This window comes from Silurus aristotelis (assembly GCF_946808225.1).
Source record: "Silurus aristotelis genome assembly, chromosome: 22".
Taxonomy (NCBI): Eukaryota; Metazoa; Chordata; class Actinopteri; order Siluriformes; family Siluridae; genus Silurus; species Silurus aristotelis.
The window spans coordinates 3,097,301-3,108,385 of record NC_139595.1 but is presented as its reverse complement, the minus strand read 5'-3'; the positions used below and the strand labels follow the sequence as shown (position 1 = coordinate 3,108,385).

The 11,085-nt window shown below is 43.6% G+C and overlaps 1 protein-coding gene across 2 annotated transcripts; it reads left to right on the top strand.

Annotated features, from left to right (window-relative positions):
• Nucleotides 1-249: 249 nt before the first annotated feature.
• On the top strand, nucleotides 250-8,414 carry exoc3 (exocyst complex component 3). 2 transcript variants are annotated; one of them, XM_083524779.1, is made up of 13 exons: nucleotides 250-620; nucleotides 1,757-1,910; nucleotides 2,142-2,361; nucleotides 2,452-3,133; nucleotides 4,797-4,914; nucleotides 5,088-5,213; nucleotides 5,295-5,395; nucleotides 6,045-6,155; nucleotides 6,237-6,378; nucleotides 6,477-6,599; nucleotides 6,689-6,850; nucleotides 7,590-7,711; nucleotides 7,820-8,414. In XM_083524779.1, exons 2-13 carry the CDS (start codon nucleotides 1,767-1,769, stop codon nucleotides 8,007-8,009), a joined length of 2,241 nt encoding a protein of 746 aa, XP_083380905.1. In that variant the 5' UTR covers nucleotides 250-620; nucleotides 1,757-1,766; the 3' UTR covers nucleotides 8,010-8,414. The 2 variants fall into 2 exon arrangements, with proteins under 2 accessions (XP_083380905.1, XP_083380906.1); XM_083524780.1 differs by having other exon boundaries at nucleotides 460-620; nucleotides 1,765-1,910.
• The last annotated feature ends 2,671 nt before the right edge of the window (nucleotides 8,415-11,085 follow it).

Sequence of the window (11,085 nt, the reverse complement as noted above, 5' to 3'; positions counted from 1 at the left end):
TGGCAGATACAAGATTACAAGGACATTAACAAGATGGATTTTATTTCTTTAAGAAAAGCTGGACATTGTGAGGAAAGGTCAACCAAAACAGTTCAAACCAGATGTTAAACCTTTGTGTTTTTTTCCTGTAGAATTGGAGAAAAACACACAATTTGCCTTATAAATCTCCAAGGAAACCATTATGCACAGAAAAGGTTAATATAGACGCTTCTGCTAGAGTTTATGTATGTGGACGGTGCAGCTGTGGCTACAGTGAAAGGAGACTCGTTGATTTGTGTTCATTGATTAAGACTCCTGTCTGTGATGCAGCGCTCTGTTATACAGGGTTTCTGTAATAATATTGATAGTTTTTATAGCCGGGGTGTTATAATAATGGAGGTACCTCAGATAGGACACCACTAAAGGCCTAGGTGTGAAATTACATTTTAAACGCAGTTTATTGCGCAAATCGAGCGCAGACTTGACCTGTTCGACCCACCGACTGTCAGCTGCTCCTGTAGGGCGGCGCATAGTCACCAGGAAGGCTGTGCACTAGCAGTAAGAGATGTTCTAGCAAATAATATTACATTCATGCTCCAAATTGCATCTTAAAGCTCATAAGGAACCTGTTTAGTCCTTGGGTAAGTCAAACCAGGTTTTTTATTTATTTTATAATGTCTAAATTAAATCGGTATCGAGCGAATGACCGTCGTCTTTTCCACTCGTTAGCTTTTTATTAGCCGACATAGGCCGTATTGCTTTTAATCCCGCCTTCTTTGCTGTGATTGGTTAGATTTAGCTCTAGCCTCTCACCGATTGGATGGTTTAGTTGAGAGTTTGATTATTGACCAATCCTCGATAACGGGGCGGGACTTTTGAATGCCGAATGCGGAAGTAGCGCCTGTTTGTAATCGCCACCCCGTTTGTTTGTTTTGCTTTATTGGAAGTCACTTAATTATATTTAACTATTTTTTTTTTCAAGCTATTGATTTTATAACCAGCAAAAAACAAACAAACAAAAATACAGACATCTAACGTTTAGGAATTAGTTAGCTTGGTTAGCTGGTGTTAGCTAAGTGGACAACGTTCAAAATGGGGGCCCAAGATATTTATTATTCACACAGCAGCATCATTAAGTATTTTACACATCATATAACATTAATATACGGAAAGAAATGTGCATTTTCCAACTGCAATATTGCCATGGTGTGTATTTCAAGGCTGTACCTACCTACACACACACACACACACACACACACACACACACACACACACACACATCTGTCTGTCTCTGTTTAATTGTCTGTCTATCTGTCTATCTGTCTATCTATCTATCTATCTATCTATCTATCTATCTATCTATCTATCTATCTATCTTTGCAGCCCGATTCTATAATTTTGTTCATTATACTGGAACATTTGTATATTTATAGATTTATTTAGTGAAAGTAAATCATATCGTTAAACATCCTACTTTGTTGCATAGAAACAAAAGTAACATTTACGAGTCTCTCAAAATCCATAAAGGTCAAGTTTTTCTCCAAACATTTACCAGGCTCTGTAAATGTCAAGTTTTATGTATACCACATTGACATCCAGTGAACCAGACTGGTTGTTGTGGATATTGGCAGAAATCTGTTCATTCTTTATTAAATAAAAAATAAAATTCAGTATCATCAGTTATATTGGACCTTGTAGCTAAGAAGATGATGCAACAATGTTTGATCTGTGCAGCATCTTATACAGATGATCTAAGTGTTTCCTGTTGGTGTTTCAGTGTCACAGCGATGGAGGAGACGAACAGAGAGGCTGTAGCTACGGCAGTGCAGAGGGTGGCCGGGATGCTGCAGCGCTCCGACCAGCTGGACAAAGTGGAACAATACAGACGTAGGGAGGCGCGCAAGAAGGCTTCTGTCGAGGCCAGACTTAAGGTAAGAGTTGTTTATTTTTGTTCTACGTCCGGTAGAATGTTCTGCCACTGAATGTTGAGAATGGGAGGAAGTGTCTTCTAGTTTGGTTTGCTTATGTGTCCCAGTAGAAATATCTTAAATGTTGACAAACAGACAATACGATAATTTGTCCCGTTCTAGTTGAATTGCGTTTGCAATCATGAAGTGCTTCAAATAAGTATGCAGGAGTCGTCATTTTCTTTCTTCTCGCAGGCCGCCATCCAGTCTCAGTTGGACGGGGTACGCACAGGCCTGACGCAGCTGCACAATGCCCTGTGCGATGTCAAGGACATCCAGACCTCGCTGGCTGACGTCAGTAAGGACTGGAGGCAAAGCATCAACACCATCGAGAACCTGAAGGATGTCAAGGAGGCTGTGGTGCAGCACAGTCAGTTAGCGTCTGCAGTGGAGAACCTCAAGAACATTTTCTCAGGTGAAGATTCTTCAATGTTGTCTCCATTAAGATCTTGAGATTAACGGTACTGATGCGATTGTATATAATGTAATGCAATTTCTACGTCAGTGCCGGAGATCGTGAAGGAGACACGCGATCTGATTGAACGTGGCGAGATGCTCCAGGCGCATCGCAGACTCATGGACCTAGAGTGCACACGGGACAACCTGCTGTACGAGCAGCACCGGCTGGACAGCAGGAGCACGCCCGAGCCCGGGCTAATCGGAGCCTACTTCGGCGAGGTCCAGGGTCTCTCCGATGAGCTCGCTAAGCAGCTGTGGCTGGTCATACAGCGCGCACTGGTCACGGTGCGGCGCGACCCGACCATGCTGGTGTCGGCTGTGCGCATCATCGAGCGCGAGGAGCGGGTGGACCGGCGCATGCTGGAACGCAGCCGGCAAACCTCCTTCCTCCCGCCGGGTCGGCCCAAGAAATGGAAGAACCGCATGAGCGAGGTCCTGGAGGGCACGGTGAGCGGGCGCATCGAGAGCGCGCAGGCCGAGACGCGGCAGTCTGACAAGATGTGGCTGGTACGTCTGCTGGAAATCACTCGCCGCTACGTGCTGGACGACCTCCTCATCGTCAAGAACATGATGGTGCAGTGTTTCCCGCCGCACTACGACACCTTCCACCTGTTGCTCGACCTCTACCACAGAGCCGTCGCCGCGCGCGTCCAGGAGCTCGCCGAGGACGACCTGGAGCCCAACGAGATCGTGTCTCTGCTCACCTGGGTGCTGAACACATACACAAGGTGAATAGTATGGGCAGTAGCCCAAAAGAAGGACACGTGACTTTTCCAGCCGTATGTGCTTCTTCTCCAAACTGTTACCACAAACTTGGAGACACACAATTTGAATGCGGTAGCATGAAACCCTTCCTTCACTTGAACAAAAAATCCATTAAAAAACACATCAAGGCACTCGTATGGCACCTTTTTCTTCACGGCTTCTTCAGGTAAAAGGTCTGTTTGTCTTGCAGCACCTGCACGCATTGTTTAGGGACGATCAGGTTGTGACCTGTCGATAGACACGTCTGCGGAATAAATGCAGCGCTTTGTTTAAACGGTGCATTTCTTTTCACCCAAGGCTTCTTTTCTTTTCATTCAGAGACTCTCGTTTCATTCGGACTGCGTGTTCAGGAGTTACGTCAGCGCTGACGTTGAGAACGTTTTATGCAGTCAGAGTCAGGTAACACTTAAGTTGAACTCCAGCTCTGGCCTGTCCATACAGGTTATGCAAACAACCTGCACCTTTGCACAGTTGTTCACTAGCACTAGTAATTCCTAGCCCAAAAAAATCTGGGATAGAAAATACAGATGTTGGAATAACCTCCAGTCTTCCAGGATGATGTTCCACTCGATTTTGAATAGATTTGTAAGAATTAATTTAGCCACAAGCGTGTTAGTAAAGTCAGGTACCCGCGTGATTTGAGGAACCCTGGAGTGCCGTCAGCGTTCACGTTCATCCCAAAGGTTTTCATTAGGGTTTGAGGTCTATAGCAGGCCACTCAAGATGTTCCACGCACTTCATGGATCTGGCCGAAAAAGATTTCATGCTATCGCTTTCAGACACGTCATATACAGTTGTGTGCCTCCAAGTTTGTGGTAACAGTTTGATGAAGAACCACATATGGCTGGAAAAATCTGGTGTCCGAATACTTTTGTCGGTGTGGTGTAAATTAATTGAGTGACCAAAAAAAGAATTAGAAGAATAAGAGCCGAGTGCATTGCCAATATATCACTGTATTGGCAGTGCAGGTTGTAAATTTGGTTTAATGAAAGAAAATGGCTTTCAGTCTTCAGAAACAGTGTTGTATAAAATAGCACTTGACCCAGGAGCATTCTTTTTTTATTTTATTTTTTTTATCATTTTTAAATTTTTGAATGATTATTTATATACGTTTCTACTTTTTGCCAATTAATCAGCATCAATAGTTGATTGCTGGATTTAACAGCTGCAAAGATCTGCAAAAATCCATACCGATTAATTTGAATCAGTTTTTCCGGGTTGCGTCCGTTTGCTGAGGCGCGTTGAGAAGGTCCACTGTCGTTATAAGAGTGGCCTCTAGAGGCGAATCACTGACATTACGTGCCATTTGTTTTTACAGCTTGCTGCACGGAGAGCCTTATATTATAATTTAATAATTATATAATTATGTTGAATTAATATGTTAATATTTATTTCATTTAGCACATTTTCATGATCCGGTACTTTATTATGATTACATTTTTATGAAGTTCAGTACTTTTTATTTATTTTTATCCGGTATCCAATAAACGATAAATCAAATGATTTTTTTTTTAATCGGCAAGTACGCTCCGACCTAGGTATCAGTAAAATTCACTATCGGTTGACTTCTAGTTGTGGTGATTTATGCATGTTTTTATGTTTATTTATTTTATTTTTTTATTGCAGTGCGGAGATGATGGGACATCCAGATCTGTCTCCCGAATGTGACGCCAAGCAGCTGGAGCCTCTGTTGCCCGAGAGTGTGGTGAACAAGCTGCTCGGCACATACCTGACCACCTTCACCGTAAGTGTGCATCGTTTTTGTTACCATGGGAACTGATTTACTTGTTAAAGCACCTTCATGCTTGTCGGCATCACGTCACACCTTCATTGATTTATTTTCTGTCATGTCGAAAAAAGCTTTCATTTTGAAGAAAATTGTCTTCATCTAACGCAAGTCTTTCCTCCCTGTAACAGTCCAACATCATAGGCTGGCTGCGGAAAGCTCTGGAAACAGATAAGAAGGACTGGCAGAAGGACACGGAGCCCGAGGGGGACCAGGACGGCTACTACCAGACCACCCTGCCTGCCATCGTCTTCCAGGTAAACACAGCTCCAAGCTCATCTTCCAGCTTTACTGCATGCTTAGAGTCCTCGCTAATTTGTCCCTCTGTCTTGCTTCAGATGTTTGAACAGAACCTGCAGGTGGCGGCTCAGATCAACGAGACGTTTAAAGAGGAGGTGCTGGTGCGCTGTTTGAAGGAGATGAACTCCTTTCTCATCAGGTCAGAGTTCATATGGCAGCACACGTCCCTTTTTATTATACATTCCCTGCTGAATATAGGAGACGTCCCCTCTCACTGTGTTCCTTCTGACCGTGTCCTGTCTCACTGCGTCCGCTCTAACTTTATCCTGTCACACTGTGTCCCTACTGACCAGTGTCCTGTATTACTGTGTCCCTACTGACCGTGTCCTGTCTTACTGCTTCCCTTCTGACCATGTCCTGTTTCACTGCGTCTCTTCTGACCATGTCCTGTCTTACTGCATCCCTTCTGACCATGTCCTGTCTTACTGTGTCCCTACTGACCGTGTCCTGTTTTACTGCGTCCATACTGACCGTGTCCTGTCTTACTACGTCCCTACTGACCGTGTCGGGTCCTGTCTTACTATGTCCCTTCTGACCGTGTCCTGTCTTACTACGTCCCTTCTGATCGTAACCCGTCTCACTGCGTCCCTTCTGACCGTGCCCTGCCTGACCGTGTCCCGTCTCACTGCATTTCTTTTTGACTGTGTCCTGTCTCACTGCATCCTTTCTCACTGCTTCCCTTCTGACCATGTTCACTGCATCATGTCTTCCTGCATACCTTCTGTCTGCGTAAGGTACCGTCTCACTGCATCTTATCTCACTGCGTCTGGTATTGCTGTTCGTTTCAGGTACAAGGAGGAAGCGATCGTTTACAAAGAGGAACACTTGAAAAATCGTCAGCTCCCACAGTGCTACATCCAGTATATGATTGCCATCATCAACAACTGCCAGACCTTCAGGTAGGTTTTTGTTTATGCTGAGATCACGCGATACGAGCATGCGGGTTCGACGCTCTCTCTCATCTGCGATATTTCATTTAGGGAGTCTATAAATAGCCTGAAACGGAAATACTCTCAGTCAACCGAGCCCAACCAGAACGACGTGGCCATTGGAAAAACCCTGAATGACGTGGCCAAGGAGGGTTGCCAGTTTTTATTGGATGAAGTCTTTTTGGATTTGGAGGTAAGAAATCAGGCTGCTGTCTCTTGTGGGCATGGCTTGTCGAGCCTGAACAAGTTAGCGAAAAAGTAGCTTGAATGGTTTCTTCTCCCATTGAACAGAATCATCTGAACGAGCTGATGACCCGGAAATGGTTGGCAGGCTGTCACGCAGTAGACACCATCTGCGTGACGGTGGAGGATTACTTCAACGACTTCTCCAAAATTAAAAAGCCTTATAATCAGGTACCAGAAGCGAAACGGATCCCTTGTTTCTGTTCTTTCGTTCCCATTATTTGATCTCTTAGACTGCGTGTACGTGTGTGTGTCTGTAGGAGATGACGACCGAGGCTCACCGGCGCGTGGTCGTGGAGTACCTGAAGGCGGTCATGCAGAAGCGCATCACCTTTAAAAACGCGGACGAGAGGAAAGAGGGTGCGGAGAGGATGATCAAAGAGGCGGATCAGTTCAGCTTCCTTTTCAAAAAACTCGCTGCTGTGAGTTTCCTCTTATTTCTGCTTATTTCTTACCGACGATCAGTTTTAGTGGAATGTCGGTTGCTCATAACAGCTTATAATCAGAATTAGAGAAGAGACATTATGTTAATTGTGTACAACTGATTAGTTTGATAGAGATGAGAATGATTGATTATTTGAGGTTATAATGATGGTTATTAAAGGTTAGAGCTGGGTATTAGGGGATATACTGCTGATTTTAAATTTTCTACTAATGGGTTATAATGCTAAATGGGTGTTGATCGGTTATGAAGGGTTATAAAGCAAGCTGTTTATTAGGGGATATATTGTTCATTTGATATGTTGCTATGACTAGTTATAAAAGGTTATAATAGTGATTGGCAGTATGGAGTTCTAATGCTGTTTGGGTGTTGACAGGTTATAAAGGGTTATAATGCTGTTTGGCTATTGATGGGTTATAAAAGGTTAGAATGTAAGCTTTTTATTTAGCTAGTTAGTAGGTTTATTATTGATCGGCTATGAGGAGTAATAAATGTGGATTGGTTATAAAAGGTTATAATGCGAGCTGGTTATTAGTGGTTGTATAGTTGATTGGCTGTAAGGAGTATATAATGTAGATGGGATATTAAAGGTTATGCAAGCTGATTAGAGGTTATGATATAGAGTATAAGTGGCATGAGTGATTGGTTATAAATGGTTATAATGCTGATTCGGAGGTAATTATACTGAACGGTTATAATGCCAGTGTGACTGTGCACAGGGAGAAGACACAGACTGGCTGTGTGGCTCCATCTCCGCCATAGCCGAGGTGTTTAAGCTGACGGACCCCACTCTTCTCTTCCTGGAGGTGTCCACACTGGTCTCCAAGTACCCAGATATCAGGTCTGCCTTCACTTCCTGTTTCACCTTCAGCACTGCTATGGTGTGTGTGTGTATAAATGAATAATTGCGTGTGTGTGTGTGTGTGTGTGTGTGTGTGTGGGTTGCCAGGGAGGAGCACATCGTGGCCTTGCTGGCGGTTCGAGGCGACGCTACCCGGGACACGCGGCAAATGATCATTGAGACGCTGAACCAGAGCAAACCGTCCGTCTCCTCCAACTCGCTGCCCATCTTCAGGGACATCACCATCCCAACCATCTCAGCCATGACGGCAATGGCCGTTCCCAAACTGCTGAAATAACCAGCTAAACCCTGACCTTCGACCTGTTTGGAACCTCGTCTTCAGGATGAGAAGCGTCCCCATTCCGCATGCACATGTACAGGAAATGCTTTGTTTGTTTAGTTTTTTTCGTTTGTTTCGTTAACACTAAATTGATGCTCCACCTCGTTCCTGCGTTGGGCTAAACAAGACTGGATAATCAATTCTCTGGCAACCCAGAGCTTCTGTATGATCCTCTGGAATAGAAATTAACAACCCGATCCTGTAATGCTGGCACGTCCTGTTTACTGGCGTGACTTCTTGATTTCTTCACAGCCTGCACTTCCTGATGGGTGAAACAGAACCACACCGAGTGCACAGATGCTGTATAACGATAACGAGAGCCGTGAAAATCAATTCGGATTAATAAAATTATGATTAATGCCATTTCTAGATGTTTGTGCGAGTTATTAATACACACACAGCTGTGACTGAGCGATGAATCCTGGTTCTTGCCCTATTGGCTGATCTCTGGCTGATCCCGCCCCTTTTTCATAGAAAACTTTCTTTAAATGCACATGATCACCGCATGATCGCGATTGCTTACTTATACACGACGGTGCAGGGAAACGGAAATTTTGGATCTAGAAGTTGACTTTGGGACGTCGGGAATTGTACGGAACCGGTGTGAGCTCGTTACGACCCACTTCCCGTTAGTAATAAAGGAGCAGTAAAGTGGTGCATAACGAGGGTTCGCTGTAAAACCTTTCATAAGAAAGGTTCATCTGGAGGTTCTTATACAAGGTTTTACAGCGAACGCTTGTTGTGCACCACTTCTCTGCTCCGTTATAACTAACGGTAAAATGTTCGAAACGAGCTCAAACCGGTTCCAAACAATTACAGACGTGCCAGGGTCACCAACTCCTAGTTCCAAAATTTCCAGTTTCCCTGCGCCACTTTGTCAAGTTTATTTCTATAGCTCTTTTCACAACAGACATTGTCTCGCCATGGCGACTGTGGCGAGGAAAAACTCCCTTAGATGTTATGAGGAAGAAACCTTGAGAGGAACCAGACTCAAAAGGGAAACCCATCCTCATTTGGGTGACATCAAGAGTGATTATAGTCTTTAAACAATACAGAACACTGAGAGTGAGAACTAACATGAGCACTGGAATGTACGATTATGAGTGATGTTCTTTCTACAGTCGTCTGTGGTTATAAAACCAGGAGCTACTTAGAAACTTATAAAATAGCTAAACATTTGCAATCATCACAAATCCAACACCAGCTTCTTCACGCCAGAGCCTTTAACACTCAAAGAGGTTCAGTGTCCAAACTTTGGAGGGTCGGCATCTACTACTTTAAAGGTCCACAATCTTCATGAGGTGGGACGTGACTGGAGCTGGAGCAACCTCAGGATGCCTCGGGGTGGGTAGAGACTCTGTAGAACTTGTTAGGGGAGGTGGTAGCTTAGTGGTTAAGTCATTGGACTTTGGATCTGAAGGTTGTTGTAACCTAATATTTTCCCTTCGCTTGAACCTGTTCCAGCATGACAATGCCCCCATGCATAAAATTCCATCTTCATGAAGATGCTTTACATGGGTTGGAAACGTGTGAAAGATCTCCTGCTATTGAGTTCTGATCTTAACCATATTGAACAGAATGAATGTGAACACTGACTGCACCCCAGGCTTCCTCACCTACATCACTACCTGACTTTACTCACACCCTTGTAGCTGAATTCATCTCCACTCCAAAATCTAGGGGAACATCTGCCCAGAAGAGTGGAGATAATCATAACAGCAAATGGAGACTAAATGTGGAACATAGTCTGGTGTCAATTAACTTTGCTTATGATGTACACTATATAGAGAAATGTGTATGCCAGTTTAGTTCACTGTGTTTTTAAATTCCGCCCCCTAGTGGCTGTGAAGTGTAACATATAACACGCTTTTTTCCCCCTCCAACATTTATTGCTAATAATTGAACAGAGAAAACGCTCGATTTGCTTAAAATGCAAATACGATCAGCGAAACGTTGTAACCTCCGTATTATTCATTTATATACAAAATTCAATAAACAATCTCCGAGGCCTAAATAAAAACAAACTTTTATACAGTACAGCATCGTAAACCTTTTACACTGCTAAAAGTTCTGACTAATACAGTTGGCAGGTTTCTGGGTTCGCGACTAGAACTTAACGTCTCAGAACATGCAAACAAAATATGAATAATAATGATGTAGAAAGGCAATGCCTGGCATTAAAAACAAAACAAAACACAACAAAAACAACCGGCCATCCGTCTGCCAACCAATTTAAAGGCCTCGGGTTCTCAGTCTGGTTCTACAATGACACGTGACTCTGTATTGATCAGTACAAAAACAAGCCAAATCTCTCCATAGAAAAACAAAAATATCTGTGGCTTTGTCAATTTCTTTTCTATTTTAACCCCCCAAAGAAGTGATCACAACTTCGATACCGAAGTTACACAACTTGTACAAATAAAGACTTCTGAACTCTTGTTGCAATCAACACACAAGGTTTTTTATATTATATATATATATATATATATATATATATATATATATATATATATATATATAAAGAGGAAAAAATAAATCTCCATCGTGAAACGTGGTTTCCGTCCATTCTTCGCTTTCTGTAGCCTCAACGGCGTGTTTATATTCATAAGTCTCGAAAGAGGCGACGCTCAGAAATAAGACTTTGTTACAGAATCAGAGTGCGAGTGTACGAGCGGAGGTGTGGTGCTTAGGAGGCCCTTTGGTGCGGAACCTAAACATCCAGGGAGGTTGGATATGGCTCCTCCTACACGTGCATATTTGATCCAAGAAGGTGGATTTAGACCTGATCCAGATCCTGTAATCAAATTCAAATGTAGATCTGAACCTAAGGCTACTTCTTAACCCTGCTCAACTCCACCCCCTGGCGGTTTAAGTTGTGTAGTGAGGGCGATCCGTCACGTGAGACGTGCGCTCGCTTTGTGTATGACGTTTAGCGTAAAAAAAAAAACACACGCATGCACCATGCATTGGCCGCGAGGCGCCCCCTGCTGGACACACGCTGCTCTGAGTTCATGGCAGGGATTTATGCTGTAAC

Bases quoted from the DNA above. Each gene is read 5' to 3' on its own strand.
- exoc3 (XM_083524779.1), top strand. From the start codon at position 1,767: ATGGAGGAGACGAACAGAGAGGCTGTAGCTACGGCAGTGCAGAGGGTG. The intron at 1,911-2,141 runs GTAAGAGTTGTT...TTCTTCTCGCAG, and splicing joins CTGTCGAGGCCAGACTTAAG to GCCGCCATCCAGTCTCAGTT. The intron at 6,851-7,589 runs GTGAGTTTCCTC...GACTGTGCACAG, and splicing joins TTTTCAAAAAACTCGCTGCT to GGAGAAGACACAGACTGGCT.